Consider the following 21,214-nt stretch of genomic DNA (forward strand, 5'->3'; position numbering starts at 1 on the left):
GTTTAAAAAATGTAAGTACATTTTTAATTCCGGACTTTTACTTGTAAAAGTTTTTCTACATTACAGTATTGATACTTTTTCTTAGGTAAAACATTTGAGTACTTTTTCCACCACTGGTAACCACGTTAAATCTGGACCAGTCACTCTCAATCTCTTAATTTCAAGAACCCGTTTGATTTTCATTGGGCCACTGATCGGCCCATTTGATAAGATTTTTTTCTTTCTAATCACTGGGACCCTTAACTACACTGTAAAATCTTCAGTGTTCCCTTATTAACGAGTAAATGGTAACTTTGGTTGCCACTATCAGTAATTTAGCTGGGGACCCCCTGGAATACCCTCAGGGAACCCATGCTGAGAACCAGTGGTCTTCTAATCTAGACTACCAGAGCGAGAAAGCCCGGCCAATGGGAGAGGCATAGGGATTGAGGGATGGGAGCAATGGAGGCAGGGGGATGAGGGAAGGTAAGGGGAGAACCTCAATGCACCGCAGAGCAACATGTTGTCAGCTCAAGAACCCCAGCAACACCAAGCAAGCTGATAATGCCTTCTGCTTGTAATATGAACGACACTATGGTGGTTGGTCATAAGGATGTCATGATGGAACAACGGCCATGTATATAGAGCTCATGTCATGTATATAGCATAATCGCAGATGAAAGACTGTGTTGCATATTCATTATGCATACATTCAAATACTGTTTTATTAGTGTCCCACTCCCAACAAATCTAAAGTGGACAACATTTGGAATCCATCATACAATGAATGCATCATCAGTTAAAACACTGTGGCTAATCAAAACGTCTGTGCTGGGGAAGTCGTGTTTATTACCAACAAATTAACAATGTACATCAAATACTGTGTAAAATATTTTATACGCAGTTTGGAAATTATTTCCCCAAAAAACAACTGAAGCAACTGGGTGCTGTATACGAAACATTTTTTTTTCCAATCTGCTACATCATGAACAGAATGTTTTCTTCTGCTCAGACAAAACAACAAACTTTTAAAAGATTATTCTTATAGGTGTTTGGAAGTTTTTTTCTTTCATGTGACTCTCAAAGTCTGTGCCGCATGTCTCTTAAGATCTACATGGAGAAGCACAGTAATATATTTGTATGGACGCATTCAAACATGCCATTTCCCATATCTATTTTCCAATATCTATCATGTGAGTTTGCTGACAATAGCTTGGTTGAGTGAGTTCAGCTGGTTTGTCCATTTGTCTAAAGCAGTGTAGCGAGCTCCTCCTCTCTTCTGATAGTCCAGTTCTAGTAGCTGGTTAACCTGGTCAATGCGCCCATGGATTGTACTGAAACAAAGAACAGGCAGGAGAGTAATCAGAACAGAGGAGCAACAGTGATGTTACAACATTAATTAAAGGTCTAACACAACTGAAATAACTGATTCCCTCTCCAGATGATTTGGTCAAGCTTTTGAAGTGTAATAATTGGAAATCACTGGATAATTCCTGTAGCTCGATATCTGAACGGACTGCCAAGAAGCCACATACTACATTATGTGTTCTTGTGAGACAAGTGTAGTCTTGCAGGCAAAGGTAACAGCTTATGTAAACGAAACTCACTGTATTGTATGCCTAACGGGGGGCATCAGATTTATAGATCCAACAATGCAGTTTATATCACTACATTACATCACTGATTTTTATGTTATGCAACTGACATACTTTTATGCAGTAGGCAGACAGAGCCGACAAGTTGAACAGCATTCAAATAAAGCCATCTGCCACATGTCTTTCTGGAAATGTTCTCTAGTCAACCCCTTTCAAATAAGTCAAACTTAACTGGGATTTATATAAAATACAAAGCCAAAATTGTGGCTCTTCTGGACTGAGTAAGACGGTATATTTAAGGAAAAAACTACCTTCCCAATAGTCAATGTGTATTAGTTCCCCAAGTTACATTAAAGGAGCACTTCACCCCTGGAAGAAGTTCCAGGGGTGACCACAGGGGGGACCACAGGGGGGACCACAGCGTATCACTGCCTATAACTTCAACTCCCAGAATGCTTTGGTGCCTTGTGGCAGGGGAGGTTCCATGTGGGTGTGATCTCCAACAATAACATCCAAACAGCATGCCAGTGTCGCCATGTCTGCTTATTATAAGCGGCTTCTTTCTAAAATGTAGTTGATATTTGGGCTTGTTTCCAAATGTTTTGATTGCTGTTTAAACCAGTGGTTCTCAAACATGTTCATGTATTTTTCCACAGACCCCCATCTGAAATTATAATTTGTGGCAGGGAGCCCCTAACAAATATGTGTCAAAAATATTCCACATTTTGAAAAGCAAATAAAAATATTTTGCAAAAAATCCACATTTTGGACTTTTTCCCCCTCAAGATTTTTTTGTAAATAGCAGATCTACAAGCTCACAATGGGTTGCGAAGTGTTGTGAGCTTGTAGATCAGCAATTTTCAAATATATAATATCCCATGTCTAGGTAAAGTGCTCTTGGCATAGTTATTTTTCTTTTGGGCTTGTTTTCATAGACCTGGCTGCTTATTTCTCTCACAATATCTGGCAACACTGGCTGTCCTCGCAAACGTTCATCTAGTTACATATTATGTCCAAGGATTCGTTAGTGATGTCATATCACTGGGACATATAAGTATCTTCATGCAGTTTCACTTCCGTGTCGCATAGTATTGACATCACTGTCACATCCTTGGTATTATGATCCTAGCCTTTCGTGACGGTGTTTGTTTACCAGCGCTGCTACTCCACGCTGTATTTTTTTTTTCAAGCTTGCGCTTATGAAACACTACACAGGATTATTATTTCATGTCAACATTCAAGTACAACTATCAGAAGATAACTCAGGTAAAGTAATGCCTCACTCTGCAAGGGCCGCTGGCCGCAGCTAATGGGAGTGGCCGAGTGGCGAAAGAAGGTTGAACAAAGTGTTACGGACACCCCATTGGGGCTGTCTTTTGAGATGGTCTGACTGAGACACGCCGAGACATGTAGTGCGGAAAGGAATGAGACCAATCTCTCATGATGCAAATAACGTCACGAATATTGCGAAGATTACTAGATATCTAAAAACACAGATTATTCACAAAAAAAACCCAGGATCTTGTTTCTTGACTCCTAAACTTCATTAAAAGACCGAAAACTTCTTCCAGGGGTGAAATGGCCCTTTAAGGCAGAACGACTGTTTTTAGCATTGTAATGCAGGTCAGAAATGTTCACTGTATATATGCTTTTCATTCAGCGAAGTTAACAATGGTTTTCCCCGTTTCGATTTCACGTGAGAAAGATATCAACTTCCTAATTGTTGTCTGAAATGAAACCATTTTACCAAATCAACAATGGATTTTATTTTCTTTGCAAGCCTTTTTTGTAGGATAATCATGAAGCATGGTCGCAAAATGCACTACTTTCCCACGGCATCCTTCTATAAATTCATGAAATCTCTGTCTGTGAGTGTATCCGTCCTTTGCACATCTCAAGAACCGCCTGACTGATCTACTTCAAACTCAGCGCAAGTATTGCCAAGGGCCCATGTGAGTGCGGTTCTGGAAAACCGCAAATCTGACCGATATTGCCCATAATATATAGGCATATATGGAGAACCGGTTGTCCAGAACCGCCGATCCGTTCAATATGCCCATATAGCCATAAAATGATGACGTCAGGGGTCTGGGCATTAAGGGACAAGGAGAGACAGACAGAGACAACGTGTATTGCATAAACGGGGAGCATGCATTCCCAACAAGCATCGTTTAGTAGTCTAGTTTAAATAAGACTTTGTTTTTGGAATATTATACTAAGCATTTCCAAATGGCTTTTATGTCTCACAATCATTTCTTCTGGAGATGTTTTGTCTACTTACGTTAATTTTAGAATTTAGTTGTGTAATCGATTACAAGAACATTAGAGCACAATCCCTAGTTCATACCCGATCAGAGACCTAAAGCCTGGTGCATCGACTACATTTCCTCACTTTGGTAGAAAAAGCAGTGTGTGTCGCATATTAGAACCAAGCGCTTCTACAAACAATTAAGGTGCATCCAATCTGAGAACTGTCGGCCAATTTGAAAACAGAATGTGTGCAGCATTGCTAGAACAGCACAGTATTGTATGAGGAAAAATTACAAATATAATACTTGGTTAATCAGTCCTGATAGTGAATTACTTTCGTATACGCCGTTAACCTTCCGCTATTCTTAATTACCATGTTATTTTTTGATTTTTTTATGTGCTTTTCATAATGGATGTCAGCCGACCATTTATTCACCCCTACAACTGTCAAAAGATGTTAAACAATGGCAGTTATGTGTTTGTAATTACAACAATGTAATTCCTGTTACCATAACATCTCAAAACTAATATGGTAGACTACTAATGTAGATAGATAATAACACCAGATCTTACATAAGGGTAAATGCTACCAATTACATAAGACAAAACTGCCGACTCATGCCTCCTGGTTTGACTGTAGGCCAAGGGACACAAACTATGAGGAACTGACACTATTTATGATAATGGAACTTGTTTTTGTTATGAGCTCATTTCACAGTGGAGTTGTGAGTGTAGCAACCTACTTGTCCAATATGCACTGCACCAGCAAACTCTCCACATCGCATACATCAATGTTCAGCTCCTGAAATAGCAGGGAGAAAAACAATATATATGCAATATATGTAAAAAATAAAATAAAAAAAGGATATATTTATATATAGTAAAATATACTACATATATATATATATATATATATTGTAACAAACAAATCAGTCACAGGAATACTAATGCAAATGCCTACCAGAGGATATAAAAGGCCCTGACACACTGAAAGCATAAAGATGATCGTGTCATCAAATGTGTCCATTGTTTAACATAGCCGTTGCCACACAGGCGGCGTCGACTAGACACGTCTTTCAGAGCTCGGTTCCATTTTGGACAGGAGCATTGATGCGTGGCACACACCATCCAAAATGTGTTACATCCCTTTTTATTCTAAACTTGCATTGCCGTGTATCCGTGTTTGTTTTAACTCGTTTGACCGTTCTAGAAACCAGTCAGTTTTTTTTATTAAATAGACGATGTGAACAGTCGGACTCCCCTGATGCTGGCGTCCATGACGCTTTCAGTGTGTTAAGGGCCTTGAGGGTATATCATCTAGGCTCACCTTGGAGATAAATGGGATGTGTATTCTTGTGTATGGTTTGATGAGTTTGATAAGTACTTGAGTTCTAATGTTCCGGAGGAGTTCTGAAAAACAAGATGTGTATTAGTTTAAGTATGACACGCACTATGATCACACACACACACTATGATCATCGTCAATATGGACTGAAGTCACGTTCACCACTCACCCTCTATGTGCTCTCTGATGAAAGGGTCATCCATTATGTTACTGTGATTTGTTTTTAAGATTTTCTCAAATTCAGTGATGTCATTATTCTGGTAGGCGCTGGGAGTACAAAAAGAAAGTGTCATAATGTTACACTCTGTATACACTGTGTTCTCACAACCCACAACAAACTTTCTCATCCTGACAAGTTTCCACACCACATTTCCAAATGCAAGTCAACTATGTAAACACCCTATTCTTCTAAATGTTTGAGCTTTGTGTTCTTTGTCATTTGTTTATATAATTAAAAACAATAAAGCTAAAAATGTAGGCAAGGAAATAAAGCAATTGCAGACAATGCCTGTTTTTCACTTAAAGTCGCCCTCCAGCTAATTTTACTTCCCGCTTTCTCCCGTAATATTCTTGCCAAGCCACGTACATGTTTGTGGTTTGTAATCATAATTAAACATCAGCAATACTACAGCAGGCAGTCACTTTTAACCAAATGCTAAAAAAAATATCTAGAACAAATCGGCGGATACGGAAGCAATCTGTGTGCGTGCATGCATGTGTGGATGGAAATGACTAAATACAGTGTTGGAGTATGCAGGCTCAGACTGGCTCTAGCACTGGTTAAAATGCATTGGAAACCAGGCTTTTCCACAGGTACAGAAAGCCTGGGTACGCACGTTTAGATGAGGAGAGAGCTCTCTGTTTGGCTGTTAAGCTTGAGCAACTCAAGAGCATGAGAAGGGAAACGAGTGAGCAGCAGCACAGGCTGACAGTTATAGAGTAATGAAGCCTGACGTCATTTCAGTTGTTTTCCCCATTCTAAATCCCATGCACGTTTTCAACATCACGTCATGTAAGAACTGTGTTCCAAAAGTAAACAAATGAGTCTGGCGATTTTACTCACATGGATATGAAGCATCAACTGACGGTGAAAAGGTACTAATTTATCCAAAGAGTTTGAAAATAAACACAACTCGACAATTCTCAGGCTTAAAAAATGACACAAAGACTACGTCTCCCATTACACATGCGTGTGATTTAATGTATCATGTAATAATGATCATTACTTTATTGTCTTTCTTTTTTGTGTGTATTTCTCTCTCTCTTCCAATTGGCTACACTGTCAGCCCACACTTTGAAAACCTGTGCATTATACAAAATACAATGTAAACTACAGCTAAAATACTGGAGAGGGACATTATGCATGTGGAAATTCTGGACATCAGATTATCAAAAGTGAAAGCAGTAGGCAAGGAGAAGCCTGACAAACCACAAGATGCAAGGCTGAACTACTAAAGTCACACAATCACGTGATAATCAAGCCCAACTGATAATCACCATATTAATAACTTGAATCATGAAAACACCCTTGTCACTTACCTTACTAAATTTGTCATTGCTAGGATCTCTGGGTCATTTTTATAGGGTTTGGCCTTCGAAAGAAGAGAGAGAAAAGGTTATGCTCAACAATTCAAACTTAGATTTTGCTCCAGAGATTAAGGGCTGACTCAATACACCTAAGAATATCCCTAAATGATAGGATACCATACTAGTGTACGCAAGCAATCTGAATGGCAGGAGAAGATGCATTCTGACCAAAAGAAAAAAAGCAATGGCTGCTATAATAGCAACAAAGTTAATTGCTCTTAAAGGTGGCGTAATAAGTACATATTTCTGTTCAAATAAGTGTTAGATAGCGCTACATTCTGATAGGAATCATTGCTATAGAATGTTTGTTCAGTAACAGGGGTCTCTACAACTCTAACAGAAATTAAAATTTCAGGGCAGGATACCTTTTTCATCCAACCAGGAAAGAGAACTCACACAAGATACAAGATAATCAGGTTGAATTGGAAGTGATGAACCAAATTTTTATTGGAATACAATATAAAATTGAAGCTGATAAATGGATTCTCTCTCTTGATTGGATGAAATTGCTGATCCACCTGAAATGTTATGTTCTGTTTACTAAAGATCTGGAGAGACAGGGAAACCCCTGTTACAGAACGAACACTCTATAGCAACAATTACTATCGGAAGATCGAGCCTTAACTTTAAACCAAAACAGCACCTGTAATTGAACTCTACCCCTTAAGGGAAACATTTCAGTAAGCACACCTGCTTTGTTTCCAAATTCAAGTGTCTACATACCTCCTGAGAGTCAAAGGGGTTGATTCCCGACTTCATCAGCATGTTGGCAAGGACCAGGTACTTGAGGCAAGTGGTTCTCCTTGGGCTCCCCGACTCGTCGTAGTTTTTAAAGGCCTCAAAGAAGTCTGTGTGAGCCTTCTCAAACTCGCCCTCCCTCAGGTGCATCTTCCCACCACATTCTGTAACAAATAGAACAACTTATTCAACAAGCAACTACAACAACAGATATAACAAAGTACCACATAAGACTACATTATACAAATATTTACTAGAAGTACTTGGGTACATAACAAATGTCACCGGCCTGCAATTCAGAACACCAAGTAGTTTCGCTGACTGATCTAGTGTGACCAGGCTTTTCTGTAAATAGTAAGCACACCCAGGTGAGCAACCATATCAAGTCAATCTTGGTAGGCTTTTTTGCTCGATAGTGGAGGAATCCAAAAACCTAAAACAAAAACTACCATTCAGACCTTACGCTGTCCAATCATACTCAGGCTAAAGGTCCTTACACACCGGCGAATATGCGAATATACGCAAAATTCGGACTCGTTCCGAATAATTAAAATACGCTTTTTCGCTTCGCGAAACTGATGTGGACGCTTGCATTGACTTTATAAGGTTTTAAAAAAAAACTTATTTATTTGCATGAAGAATTTGCCCCGGTGTGTAAGGACCTTTAGGGTTTGAATGTGAAGTGAACCCAACGATTTATATCAGGGGAGTGGTGCAGTGCAATAAACATGGGAATGGCCATGGCCCTGGCAGCATATCAATGGTCCAATGACCGGTTTAGTACTACGGTATGTTAGTACTACTTTTCAAGATAAGACTACAAGTGTTGAGAAAGAGTTTGGGAAGAGACACCAAGAGACAGAAGACATACCATTTCCACCCAGAATGGGCAGATAATTGTTTTTTTCATTATGTTGAATGGAAAATGCATTCGTCTCATCTGTCACAACTGTGCAGCGATGGCAAAGAAAGAGCACATGGAACGACACTTTCTGACAAACCATAAATCATTTAAGAAGACTTTTCCAGACGTTATTTTTTTTTGTTTAAATCCAGTTATTCCTGCTTAATTATATTGTTCATAATCTATCTATTTATTCTGTGGTGTCATGTTGTCAAACAAACCTCTTGATGACTGAGAAAGTCTTCTTTCCTTTGTAATCTTTCATTTTAAAAGACCAAGCAGACATAATTTGATTTGTATATAAAACAGAATCCTGTGCCATCATCACACTGTACAATAGTCCAATATATATATGTTTTAATTCATTATTGTTTGTATGTACATAAGACTTTTCTCTCCAGATAGCCAGAATTTATGTTAGCTTACTTTCAGTTCATATTAATTTATTGACATGGATTGTTCACACTGGCAGCGACAAAAGCTGCAAAAGGTCCAAACATGGTCAGCTACACTATAGATAAGTCGCTGTTGAAGTGTTGCTCAAGCCACACTGCGTAAATGAAAAAGGGTAGGGTTGAACAGCACCGGGAGCAGGTTAATGGCAAGAATTACTTTTTCTTCCATTCACAGAACAGAGCAGGCATTATGGGGACAGAGAAGGTGAGTGGAAAAGGTGAAACAAAAACATGATCGATTGATGCTTCACTCCACCCCTGCTGTATGACATCTTTCTCACATTGTGTCAAAAACATTCGTCATAAGCACCTTCGTCTTTCAGTGTGACATACATATATATATATACCAGCTATATACTAAATATCAGCATTTGTATCGTATTGTGACTATGTATTGGTATCGGGATATGTATTTTGGTGAAAGGTCCTTGCCAATATCCAGCCTTAATTTGTAACAGCCTGAGATGAAGTGCTACCAGTATTTCCTCAGGACAAAAACTAAATACCGTCCGCAGCCTTCTCACAGATTCAATGGTGGCGTATGGTATCACCTTAAAGATAAGAGTTGCATGGATTTTGATGTATGGCTCTGTTGTGACAGAGTAAGAAGATTCATGAGAAATGCATTGATAGCTGATTGAAAACACAAAGGTGGTACCGCTGTCAGCCAACAAGAGCTGCTACTGTGCCAAACTCATACATTTGTATAATATGGTTTGACATCCAATCCTACAGGAGGACGATATACTGTATATGAGACACCATTATACCTCTGATGACTCCCATGATGAGCGGGTGAGGGATCGCTGACTTGATGTGAAGAGACTGCTCGTACAGGGCCTTCAGTTTCTTGTTATTCTTCTGTGCAGTGTACATCTGGATCTCCAAAGCGTATATCTCTAAGAGCTGTGTGCCTTTCTTCAGGTCATCCTCTCCATCGTCTGTCTACATTCAACACAGAATGACCATTTTCAGTAATTGGCAGTTGCGGGTTGCTGTTTTTTAGGCTGGTTTCTAAAGTGTACTTGCTTATTTAGGCTTGCTTCCAAATGATTTAATTATTATTTAAACCAGTGGTTCTCAAATATTTTCATGAAAACGTTTTGTGCCACAGGGAGCTTTTGTGTTGTTAGAATGTGTCGGCAACTTTCCAACATATGCTTAATAGAGACAAGATTGTTTTTTTGTGATTTGTAAGATTAAGTATTGCTGTTGGTGGATACCAATTACCTAATGATAATCTGGGCCAGAGAAACTCAAAGAGGAGTATCATTTATTCACCCGTCTCAATAAATAACATAGCAAATCTTTGGTGTGTACATTTATTTTCAAACTCTTTGGATACTACAAATTACACATTTAGCACAAATATAAAGCAAATGCATAATTGTAAAAGTACTTTACATTAAAAAAAAACATAGGAAAGAATCTGAGCTATTATTATTATTATTATTATTATATTATTATATGTAGCAATAATAATACATAATAGTATTGTCAGTTAAAGATAATAAAATAACACATGTATGTATTTTAAACATGTATTTACCTGACACGACTGGTGCAGTTGTCTGAGTATCTTCTGTAGTTTTCCATACTCCTCCCTCTCCAAGTACAGTTTCCCCAGCTACAGAGCAGCAGCAGACAATAGTTGCAAAATTACATCTCTTACCATCTCTTTACCCAAACGATAAATGGTGCAATCAGACTCAGACATACCTTTGTGTTAGTTTTAAACCATAATCTGTCATTCTTTGCATCTTTCAAAGCCTCCAGAGTAGTTTCATAGAACTCCTGTAGTAGGTCCATCTAATGACAAAAGAACACATGACAAACACAGGCATTCTATACACGGTTAAACAAGACAATGTGTTACTAATACTATCAGATGTAATTTGGTTGATCTATACCTGTTTGGAGGTGGAGATGTAGTCCAAAATGGAGTTGATGGACTTCTCTGAGTAGTTCCTGGTGACAGCGCTTCTGATATACGTCAGCAGTTGCTTGTATCTGTTCATCATTTCTGGAAAGTTGGTCTGCAAGGTTGAGGCACACAGAAAACGACATTTCAAAGATTGTCGCCTAATTGGATCATGCAGTCAGTAGCAGGAGATGGAGGGCCCTATAAATCGGCCATACTAGCTAAACTCACTATTTGAGGGTTTAGGAGTGTGCAAGGGGCGTTCCCGTGCAAAAGTTTCTATTTTGGGACACCTGCCTTACCCGCAAAACACCTGCACTACCCCTTACATTATACATAAGTGTGGTTTGGGCGCTACAATAATAAAACCAATCACCGTGCCAGATGCCATTGCCTCTAAGAGAAGACTGCACAAGCCATTATCCCCAATGCAATCTTACGCTCTCCTCTCTCCTTCTATGCAGTGTTGCGAGGTCTGCTTATTATAAGCCACATTGGGCTTGTTTTTCTGTTAAGTTGCTTGTAAATAATGGTAGTTGCGGTTGTGAGCTTGTAGATTTGCTATTTTCAAATTGCCAACATATATAAATATGCACATTGTTTAATGGCCAACATATATAGGTTTGAAGTGCTCATGTGGCCTATTATAGTTGCTTCTTTTGGGCTTGTTTTCATAGACCTGGTTGCTTATTCCTCTCGCAAATTCTGGCAACACTGCTCTTGTCGCTGCAGCCGCACTGAGGGGATTTAACATTGGAGATCATACACCCGAAGTTTACTTTATAGGCTCTAGCCTTCGATTGCCTTTCAATAACACCACATTTGATAGACATACATATCACATGTTACTGATTAGAGAGAATTTTATATTTTGTAATCATTATTTCCTGTGTAATCGATGAATAAAACTGAAGTGAGTAATTTGGAGAGCATCGCATTGCGCGACACAAAAATTGTCTTCTTTGAATAGACTATCATCTTATATAAACACAATTGACACTCTCACTTCTGCTGATTATAGGAAAAATAGAATCACAGAGATTTGTTGAGAATGAGAATTAGGAGAGGGAGACCTTGAATGTTGTGCCGTTGTGTGCGCCCTGGCCGTCTGTCCATTGCAGGTGCGTGCTATACCAAACCAATTTGGCATAGCGGGTGATTTTAGATTCCGCTATGCGCTGTCCCAAAAATGTGTGGTCAAAACAGCAATTTTGGAGATAATGCAACAACACGCCCACGGCCACACCTCCAGGCACAAATAGTGGAGTCGGCATAATGAATAGCGGGTATAGCGGCCGCAAAATAGTGTTTAGGGACAGTGCCAGCTCCCTTATCCGTAATTCACGGGTAGCGGGCAGTAATTCACGGCTAGAGGGCAGCTGGTGCGAGTATAGCAGTGCCAATTATAGGGCCCGGAGTGTATTACACAGCATACCAGCTTGAAGTTGATTTTGATCATCTGTTTGAGTGCTTTGAATCCCCATTCTCCTTTCTCTCCTTCTAGGTCCAACACCTGTGGGCACAACACACTCATGTCAGCATTAAACATCCGCAGACAGCAAATATGACTTGAATAAATAATGTCCTCTGTAAAATAAATATGACAGTGTGTAAACTGTTATTAGGAAGTATTATTATTATATATATTCTTTGGCCCAAATGTTAATGATGGTTTTACCTTTTGAAAACTGTTGAGTGCTCCTTTGGGGTCATCCTCCTTCAGCGCTTTGGAGTTGTAGTACTGGTTCTCTAGGTCCACATTGGGTTCAGAATTGCTGTCCTCTGAGTATTCCTACATAGACACATAATGCACTACTATCAGGAGTCTTCAACAGGGGGTCCGTGACCCCTAGGGGGTCCTCAGAGTTACTACAGGGGGTCCGCTAAATCTTTATGTGATAGGAACTTTTTTTTTTTTTTTTTTTTTTTTTTACATTAACCACTTGAACCCTAGCATCCCTATTCTGAGGAGAACTTTGGTCAAAAATAGCAGATCTACAAGCTCACAACGCCTCGCACTGCCAGGCGTTGTGATCTGGTAGATCGGCTATTTTCGGCAAAGAGGTTTGGTGTAGAGGGAAAAAAAGAGCAGACCAAGTCAAGTTGAGGGTTTAAGTGGTTAAATGTCTGAAAATACACATTTAACATGAATCCAACACACACTGATGATAGTGCTGTCAAACAAGTCTACGAAGTCATCTATGAAAAAGTTTAATCTGCAACACAATTTTATACAATATGTAGAGGGGGGGTCCCTGCTTCATCTCTCTCTCTGCTAAGGGGTCCTTGGCCTGAAAAACGTTGGAGACCCCTTGCACTACATATTAGCTAGTTAGAAGAACTGCAGTTCATTATACATGCATAACATTCATACAAATACATGTAATATATAAGATATATAACTTGTCAAGGAAACGCTGACAGTTTCCTTGACAAGTTGACATCATGCTACCATTAGCCGGCTAGAATACAGTGTTGCCATGTCGGCTTATTATGAGCGACGTTGGGCTTGTTTGTAAACATTAGTTGCTTGTAAACATTGCTAGTTGCGGGTTGCAGTTTTTTGGGGGGTTGTTTCCAAAGTGTACTTGCTCATTTATGGGTTTGCTTCCACACTTTATTATTGTTATTTAAACCAGTGGATCTCAATTTTTTTCATGAAAATGTTGTTTTTTTGCTAGGGAGCGTTTGATTTGTGTTAGAATGTTTTGAAAACATATTCCACATTTTATTGAAATAGTTTCCGCGACGCGTTGTGAACTTGTAGATCACATAATAGGTTTACAGCGCTCATGTGGCCTGTAGTTGCCTCTTTTGGACTTGTTTCCCTAGACCTGGTTGCTCATTTCTCTCACAACATATGGCAACACTGCTCATAAACACAGCTATGGGCCTGTATAGCTGAGCTGATCCCAGTTAGCCAACAACGAGCATGGTTATTAATATTTCACAATGAACAAAACGCTCAGCATTGTGAACTATTATAGCCCTGCCGGCCAACACTCTGCAGCTAAAAGACAGTTTAGCACGCTACTACTAATAGCTTCAGAGTCAGCTTAGGACACACGTTAGGTGCCCTTTCTTCTACCTTCAACGCCTAACCGTTAGCGAGCTATTAGCACGTTAGCTTGTCAGGGTTGCCAGATCTGCTTACATTATAATTTCCCCGCAAATTTTTAGTTGAAAATAGCCGATCTACAAGCTCACAACGCGTCGCATCGCGACGCGTTGTGAGCTTGTAGGATCTGCTATTTTCAAATAGCTGATGTACATGTTAAAGCATTCATGTGGCCCATAGTCGCTTCTTTTGGGCTGGTTTTCCTAGACCTGGTTGCTTGTTTCTCTCACAGAATCTGGCAACACTGTAGCTTGTTCTGCTACCTAGCCACCTGTGAGACAGCAGTCACAGCACTCGCTCTGCCCTAAAGCAGGAACATCACCATTAGGCCCTGCTGTGTGTGTAATTACAGTTACCAGATCATAGTCCTCTTCATCGTCGCACATAAAATCGTCCTCCATGTCAGACATCTCGGTGGTTCTCCTCCTCGCTTCCTAACCCGAGCAGCAGCCTAGCCTACTAGCCTAGGAGGAACAGTCACCAGCCTAGACTGTGTTGTGCTGCCAGACTGATGTGCAGCGTTGCCAGGTTTCGCGAGAGAAAAAAGCAGCCAGCCAGGTCTAGGAAAACAAGCCCCCCCAAAAAAAGTGACTTTAGGCCACATGAGCACTTTTAAACCTATATCCATCGGCTATTTAAAAAAGAATCTGGGAAAAGAAATGTGAAAAATGTGGATTTTTTTTATATATATATATTTTCAACACCATTTGCACAAATCTGATATGGGGTCTCTGGCACAGCATGCTTTCAGTCTGCGGAAAAATACATATTAATTTGGGGGGTCCGACCTTGACATGAAAATGTTTGAGAGACTGGTTTAAACAGCATTTAGGATGGAAGCCCAAATAAGCAACTAGACTTTAGAAACAAACCCAAATAAGCAACTACACTTTAGAAACAAGCCCAAATAAGCAACTACACTTTAGAAACAAGCCCAAATAAGCAACTACCCTTTAGAAACAACCCCAAAAAACTGCAACCCGCAACTACCAATATTTACAAGCAACTTTACAGAAAAACAAGCCCTAAATCACTTATAATAAGCCGACATGGCAACACTGCCTGATGTGCGTGTTGGACAGTGTGGAGCAAGTTACAAGGACATTGTTTTGCCCATAGATGGCGCTGTTTGATAGCATGAAATGGACTCGTGAATAATTACACCTGCAGCCATCTAGTATAGTAGCCTACTCTCTAGGGCAGGCGTTCTCAAAGTTGATTTCAGGGACTCTCAGGGTTCCTTTAGGGAGGTCTACATTGACCCTTACAGGTCTGTAACTCTGACAGTATGCAAATGCGGGTCCATTTGTAAACTTTCAGAGTTAAGGGGGGTCTTTGAAATGTAAAAGTTTGAGAACCACTGGTCTAGAGGTAGCTGCAAAAAAAGAATGATTTGTACCTCTGGCCAGAGGCCAATACCACTGACAATGTTCTTGTAAATCTAATAAAGTGCAGTGCCGTATAGCCTATTATTTGTACTACGCTTTAACATAATAACTAATGTGCTCTAAAGGGAACTTAATGAAACTTTGGGTCTTATAATGACCCATACAATCATTTACAAAGGAGACCCATCTCTATCTGTCTATTTGGGTGCCCACCTATTTATCTGTTTGTGGGAGATGGAATATTAATATTGATTTATTTTATTATGTTATAATTTATATATTGCATGAAAGTACCGTAACTTAAATATTGAGGTTTTATGGACAAAAAACAACAACTTTAGTAGCAGTAAAGATTTTTTTTTCTTTCTTTCATCTCTGCCAACACTTTCTGACGACAGTTTTTCATCATCTTGATTTACATGACATTTACATGATTAGATTACATAAAATAAGAGTGGAAACAATGCATACAGGCAGTCAGTGTACACACACACACACACACACACACACACACACACACACACACACACACACACACACACACACACACACACACACACACACACACACACACACACACACATAAAAAAAACGGCACGCTCAACCCCAACCCTATCATTAGTGCATTTGAACCATAAAAGGTGTACTTTATTGCAGTTTAAGAATTTGTTCACAGGAATGTCAACAGGTCAGACGTAATGAGCAAAATCAAAATTTGGCAAGGACTTTTTCTCTCTTAGCAACTGAACTGCAAATATAGCTACAGTTTTTAATCACAGAAATTGCGTGATAGGCCCACCGGTATATATTTGAGATTTCAGTCAGCTTTGTGTATCAGGTTCGTGTTAGATGTGTTTCGTGACTGCCTTTTTAACAGCCTTGGCTGCCACTCCATGAGAGAGAGAGAGAGGGGGGGGGGCATTGGCAACATCAAATATCTCTCCAACCTCTCTCACTCACTCCACGGGGTCTGATGTCCTCATTCCACATCAGGCCCTGTGATGGGTTTCGCATTTCTTTGTAGACTGATTTGAAATTACACAATCACATTAAGACATGTGTCATAATGTTATTGCGAAATACAGATGAGTCTGGGTAATACACTTAAACTCCTTATCTTGTGCAGTCAGTTTGGCCATAATATTTATAATATCCAGCAGTGAATCCAACTCCAAGAAAGAGGGAACTAAGTACTCAAAGATTGATTGATAACATAACTAGAAAAAGTGCTCCTCGGAGCACAGGTCTCCGCCAGGTCAGGTAAGTTATTGTGGTCTCCTGGTGGCGCTATAATAGGCCAATGTGAAAAGGGTGGCATTTCGTCCTCGGCCTAGTGGGAATGTGCGTGCAAATTTTCACGGAAATCGCACGCCGCGTTCATGATTTCATACATTTTGTTCAAAACGGACCAATCCTGCAAACTTTGGAAGTCAACCTTAGTCAATCAGGACGGAATATGAAATATCGGACAGATGCGTCTTGATCACATGACTATAGAGATTCTGTGTACCGATTTGTGTGATGTTTGGATCAAATCTGAAGGATTAATATCCAAAAATGTATTTGACATAAGTCGGCCTCCTGGTGGCGCTGTAAAAAGCAGATGTGAAAAATGCAGTGCAGATGTTTTTCCTTGGCCTCTAGGGAGTAGGCGTGCAAAGTTTCACGCAGATCGGTGCAGTTATAGTTAAAAATGCAAATCGACCTGTTATAGCGCCACCATGAGGCTGATGTGAAAAGTTTTAAGTGCCATTTCTTCCTCGGCCTAGTGGGAATGTGCGTGTGCAATTTTATGCAAATGGAAAGCTGCGTTCATGATTTGAGGCAGTTTGTTCAAAACGGACCAATCCTGCAAACTTTGGATGGTAACCTTAGCCAATGAGGATGGAATATGGGAAATCGGACAGATCAGGGTTGATCACATGACTATAGAGATACTGTGTACCGATTTGCATGAGGTTTGGTTAAAAACTGTAGGAGTAATGGGAAAAAATGGGTTTTGCACAAATCGGCCTCCTGGTGGCGCTATAACAGGCCCATGTGAAATTTTTGAGGCAGAGGTTCTGAATTGGCATCCAGGGAGTGTGTGTGCACAGTTTCGCAGCGACCGGGCCAACGGTGCCGGAGATTTGGTGGTAACACACAGACAGGACGGACGGACGGACACACGGACGGACGGACGGACAGGGGCGAAAACATACTCTCTCGCCATGCCTTTCGGCCTGGCGGAGACAATAACTAAATGCCAATTGTAACCCATGTTCTTTTTTGTGTGCAGTGTGTTTGTGTGTAACAGAGTGGAGTATTTTAGCAATTAAGAGTATCTCAATGTGCACTGTCATTAAATATATAATTTAATGTGTGTATATTGAGACTGTGCAGAGTACTGTGGTATTGTGTAGTGTACACAGACATGAGCCACAGAATCTATTATACACTTGTAATATATTCATTTGACCTCTATTCAACCGTTCTGGTCAAAGTTTAACCCAGAGTTCAAGGCCTTATATTTAGTCAAGTGGAAGGTCAGCAGACACCTTGTGTTATACTGTAATGAATAATAAATAACAAATGATAAGAAGAATAGTGTGTATGTGTGTGTGTGTGCATGAATATGTGCACATGTGCATACATTAAAATCTAACAGCTCCAGTACATGTGTGATGTCTGTCAGCATTTCAGTAATATGTATTGGGTTTGCATCAACAGGAGCACTCAGCTATGAAAAGCTATTTCATAATGGAAGAATAGTAGAGAAGAGCTGTGAATCTGGGACAAAGAGATAAGGCTCGCTTGTCATTTGCTTTTGTGTCATCACAGCACCTGCACAGATGTTCCTCAAATTAAAGGGCATCACGCTTGTGCACTTACTGAAACAGTGTTATCACTACAGCCTGAGCCGCTGTCAACACATAATCAGACTCTCAAAAGACAGCACATTTCTATCAGGCAGGCGGTGCGGGGAAATAACGAAAACTAGAACTGGAAAGACATTTTAGTTAACTGAAATAATGGGTTATTATACAGCTCTTAGCCACAATGCAAAAGTTTATTAAAAGGTACAGGAAACCAACGTTTCGACAATATAGTCTTCCTCAGGGTTTCAGGTAACTGAAATAAAAATTAAAAACGGCTTTTTGAATCTCGCCCCGACTACCCCATTTTACTTTAAAAAACTAAAACGAATAAAAACTAAACAAAAACTAAGCCTTTTCACAAAACAAAAGCCTTTTCAAAAGCCTTTAAACTAAACTAGCAAAAAAATCAAAACTAAACTGAATTTGAAAACATGAAGTCAAAACGAAATAGAAATAAAAATAAAAAACTAATGAAAAATTCAAAACTGTAATAACCTTGGTGGGAAGGCACTGTGGGGAGTCAAGAGTAAAGGAGGACACCCTGGCCCACCATCTCTCTAGTCTAAGTCTACCTCAGGCCCTGATTCTGGTCCAAAAACCTTTTCATTTATCAAACCTACTATTTCTCAGTGTCGAACCTTGCCATGTGGTTTACATGGCAAGGTTCGACACTGAGAAACTAACCTTATTTAGTGAGAAGCATTATAAACATCTCACATCTCTTCTCAAACAATCTCTGTTGATTCATTTGATAAAGCTTGTACCTTGATAATAGTCCCCTGACATTAATGTATACAATGGGTTTTATCAGCCGTTTAATTTTTGGTTGCCAAAAACTGTTTTATGAGGTACCCAACCGCCATAATAGAATTAATGTAATCTTGTTTCTGACAGTTCCTTAAACATGAGCTGAGGTTTTAATGCACCTCCAGCGTGGCATCTGGCAGAGAAGGCCTGTGCACCTCTCTCTCAGCAGGCTGCTTGCTTTTATGCTTTCCCTAAGTGGCCGTCACCACAAAAGAACTCACGGAAAGGGCCCTAACTCTGCGTTCCTGTGCCAACAAGATCATTATACATACATGCACACAGACATGCATACCAAAATGTACTGCATGTAAACATTATACTACGCACATCGGCGGTAATCACGCTCATATGTGTGCCAAACATACACTTTGCAAAAGCCACGCACATCATTGACCTCGTACAATTTACCCCTGAGGTCATCACAAGCACTCTGTACTCCTCAAGCTGTGCAAGATGCGTGACTAGACATTTTGTTTGCTTATTGCTTTTCTCTTTTGTTTTTACAAGGTACATAGAAGCGTGTCTTGATTTTATACAACAGCTTTTGTCTAGTGGGGCTGTTATTGCTCATCAAATCACCACTCCAAGAGCTGAAACTCATGCTACAGCCAAGTCCACACGCACCCTCTCTGCATCGCACGCTAGCACGATGTGGTATGTGTGTGGTATGTGCCTTGAGTGGGGTGTGTGGGGGTTGGAGTTTGGGGTTGTGTGTGTTTGGGTATCTGGAAAGTATGTGTGTATTATACACAGAGGTTGTCAGTCAGCCTTTGTCATTTTAAACTCGGGTAGGCATAGACTGAAATCATGAGTGGAGATGCTGGGTAGGCTCTGGTCCTGCAACTCGAGATTTGAGATCAGGTTATGGTCATCTAGTAAATGATCACCTAGAAAATCTGTATAAAAATGGAATGTCAAAGATAGCTTCTAACCCCAACTTCACAAAGAGTAAGTATTCAGATTTGAAACTTTTTGCCTCAGGTAAAAATACTGTATATCCCAAATGATTTGTCACACAACTGTGGATGGCATATTGCTTGGTCAGTATTAAGTGTTCAGTTTGGTGGAGTGGGTTATTGTTGTTTTACCCAAGGTGCAGATGGTATTTGGAATAGGGCAACTGTTTTGATACAACAGAAAGAAAAAGGAAACATTTAACTTCTGTGACACAAAGCACACAAAACTCAAATTCCATGCACAACTGTGAGTTTATATGTAGCAGAAGTCCACTGATGCCCTATGCCTAATGCCCAGGAGCCTACTAGTATATCCTCCTTCGTCAAGGAGGATCCCCTTCGGCTGACCAGTAGATGTTTGATTTGTCATGCAGGAGAAGCAGGTTCCATCCAGGTGGCTACAACGGAGGCTCATCTAGGATTGGGTTTCCCAGTGGGGTGGAGGTCAAAGGGAGCTTAAGTAACGCAGCAGAGTAGCTCCAGGGCCCAGAAGCCTACAGTATTTAGAGTAGTCATTTATTTTTATGCTTCCATCATACAGTAGCTTCCATCCGCCCATTCAACATTCCCTGCTGACATGCAGATGCCGCCCCATTGTTGCCGTTTTCATGGTTAAATATCTTTCTGGCTTAAGGGAGGACCGGCAGGCGGGCGGGCGGGCGGACGGGTGGACATCGTCACGCTCATGTCACTATGACTCAGCCATACCCATATAAGGAGTTTATGTAGGTACGCCCAAATATGGAGAGTGTTGTCTAACATCGACGTGTCGTCATGGCATCAGGCGCAAATAAATCAGTCAGCTCCATGTATGGGCACAAAAGGAGGCAGTATTGATGACATCGGCGATCTCCATGTATGGGCACGAAAGGGACAAGGACTGACAGATACAGAGATCCGGTTATCCAGAGCCAAAGATCCGAACGCTATGCCCATAATTATGTTTTTTTGATCGATTGAATACTTTATTTGAAAAAGCACATGAAAGTACAGTTCAATACAAGGTCAGCTAATAGGATTTAAAACCCAAGAAAGCCTATGGTCATGTGCGTATACGTGCATATACTTCAAACTCGGCGTGCGCAGCGACAAGGACCGTCGAGTTCGGATATCCAGTTTTCTAGAACTGCAGATCCAACCAATATGCCCATATATGGGTATTTCAATATATGGGAATATATACTGATGACATCTTACTTACTTAGTCCTCTTGCACTTCTTATAGATGAGGCAGCGGGGCTGCCCATATATGATCTCCATATATGGGCATAAAAGGGGACAAGGACTGACAGAAACAGACATCTCCATATATG

General features: G+C 40.2%; 1 protein-coding gene across 3 annotated transcripts; it reads right to left on the bottom strand.

Annotated features, from left to right (window-relative positions):
- Positions 1–808: 808 nt before the first annotated feature.
- On the bottom strand, positions 809–14,384 carry cops2 (COP9 signalosome subunit 2). Of its 3 annotated transcripts, none has more exons than XM_080427391.1 (13): positions 14,249–14,384; positions 12,453–12,566; positions 12,210–12,287; positions 10,764–10,889; positions 10,573–10,662; positions 10,403–10,480; positions 9,624–9,798; positions 7,480–7,658; positions 6,709–6,761; positions 5,339–5,436; positions 5,152–5,234; positions 4,568–4,626; positions 809–1,313 (listed from the first exon to the last, which is right to left on the bottom strand). In XM_080427391.1, exons 1-13 carry the CDS (start codon positions 14,300–14,302, stop codon positions 1,169–1,171), a joined length of 1,332 nt encoding a protein of 443 aa, XP_080283517.1. In that variant the 5' UTR covers positions 14,303–14,384; the 3' UTR covers positions 809–1,168. The 3 variants fall into 3 exon arrangements, with proteins under 3 accessions (XP_080283517.1, XP_080283515.1, XP_080283516.1); XM_080427389.1 differs by having other exon boundaries at positions 14,243–14,384; XM_080427390.1 differs by having other exon boundaries at positions 10,573–10,658; positions 10,763–10,889; positions 14,243–14,384.
- Between the last annotated feature and the right edge of the window lie 6,830 nt (positions 14,385–21,214).

This window comes from Gymnoscopelus braueri, assembly GCF_963280865.1.
Source record: "Gymnoscopelus braueri genome assembly, chromosome: 1".
NCBI lineage: Eukaryota > Metazoa > Chordata > Actinopteri > Myctophiformes > Myctophidae > Gymnoscopelus > Gymnoscopelus braueri.

What these genes read in the sequence shown, in the direction of transcription:
- cops2 (XM_080427389.1), bottom strand. Translation starts at nt 14,302, where the DNA reads ATGTCTGACATGGAGGACGATTTTATGTGCGACGATGAAGAGGACTAT. An exon ending in TCAAAATCAACTTCAAGCTG is followed by an intron (nt 10,890 to 12,209) that starts GTATGCTGTGTA and finishes TCAACCTTGCAG; the next exon opens with ACCAACTTTCCAGAAATGAT. An exon ending in AACTGCACCAGTCGTGTCAG is followed by an intron (nt 9,799 to 10,402) that starts GTAAATACATGT and finishes TGTTGAATGTAG; the next exon opens with ACAGACGATGGAGAGGATGA.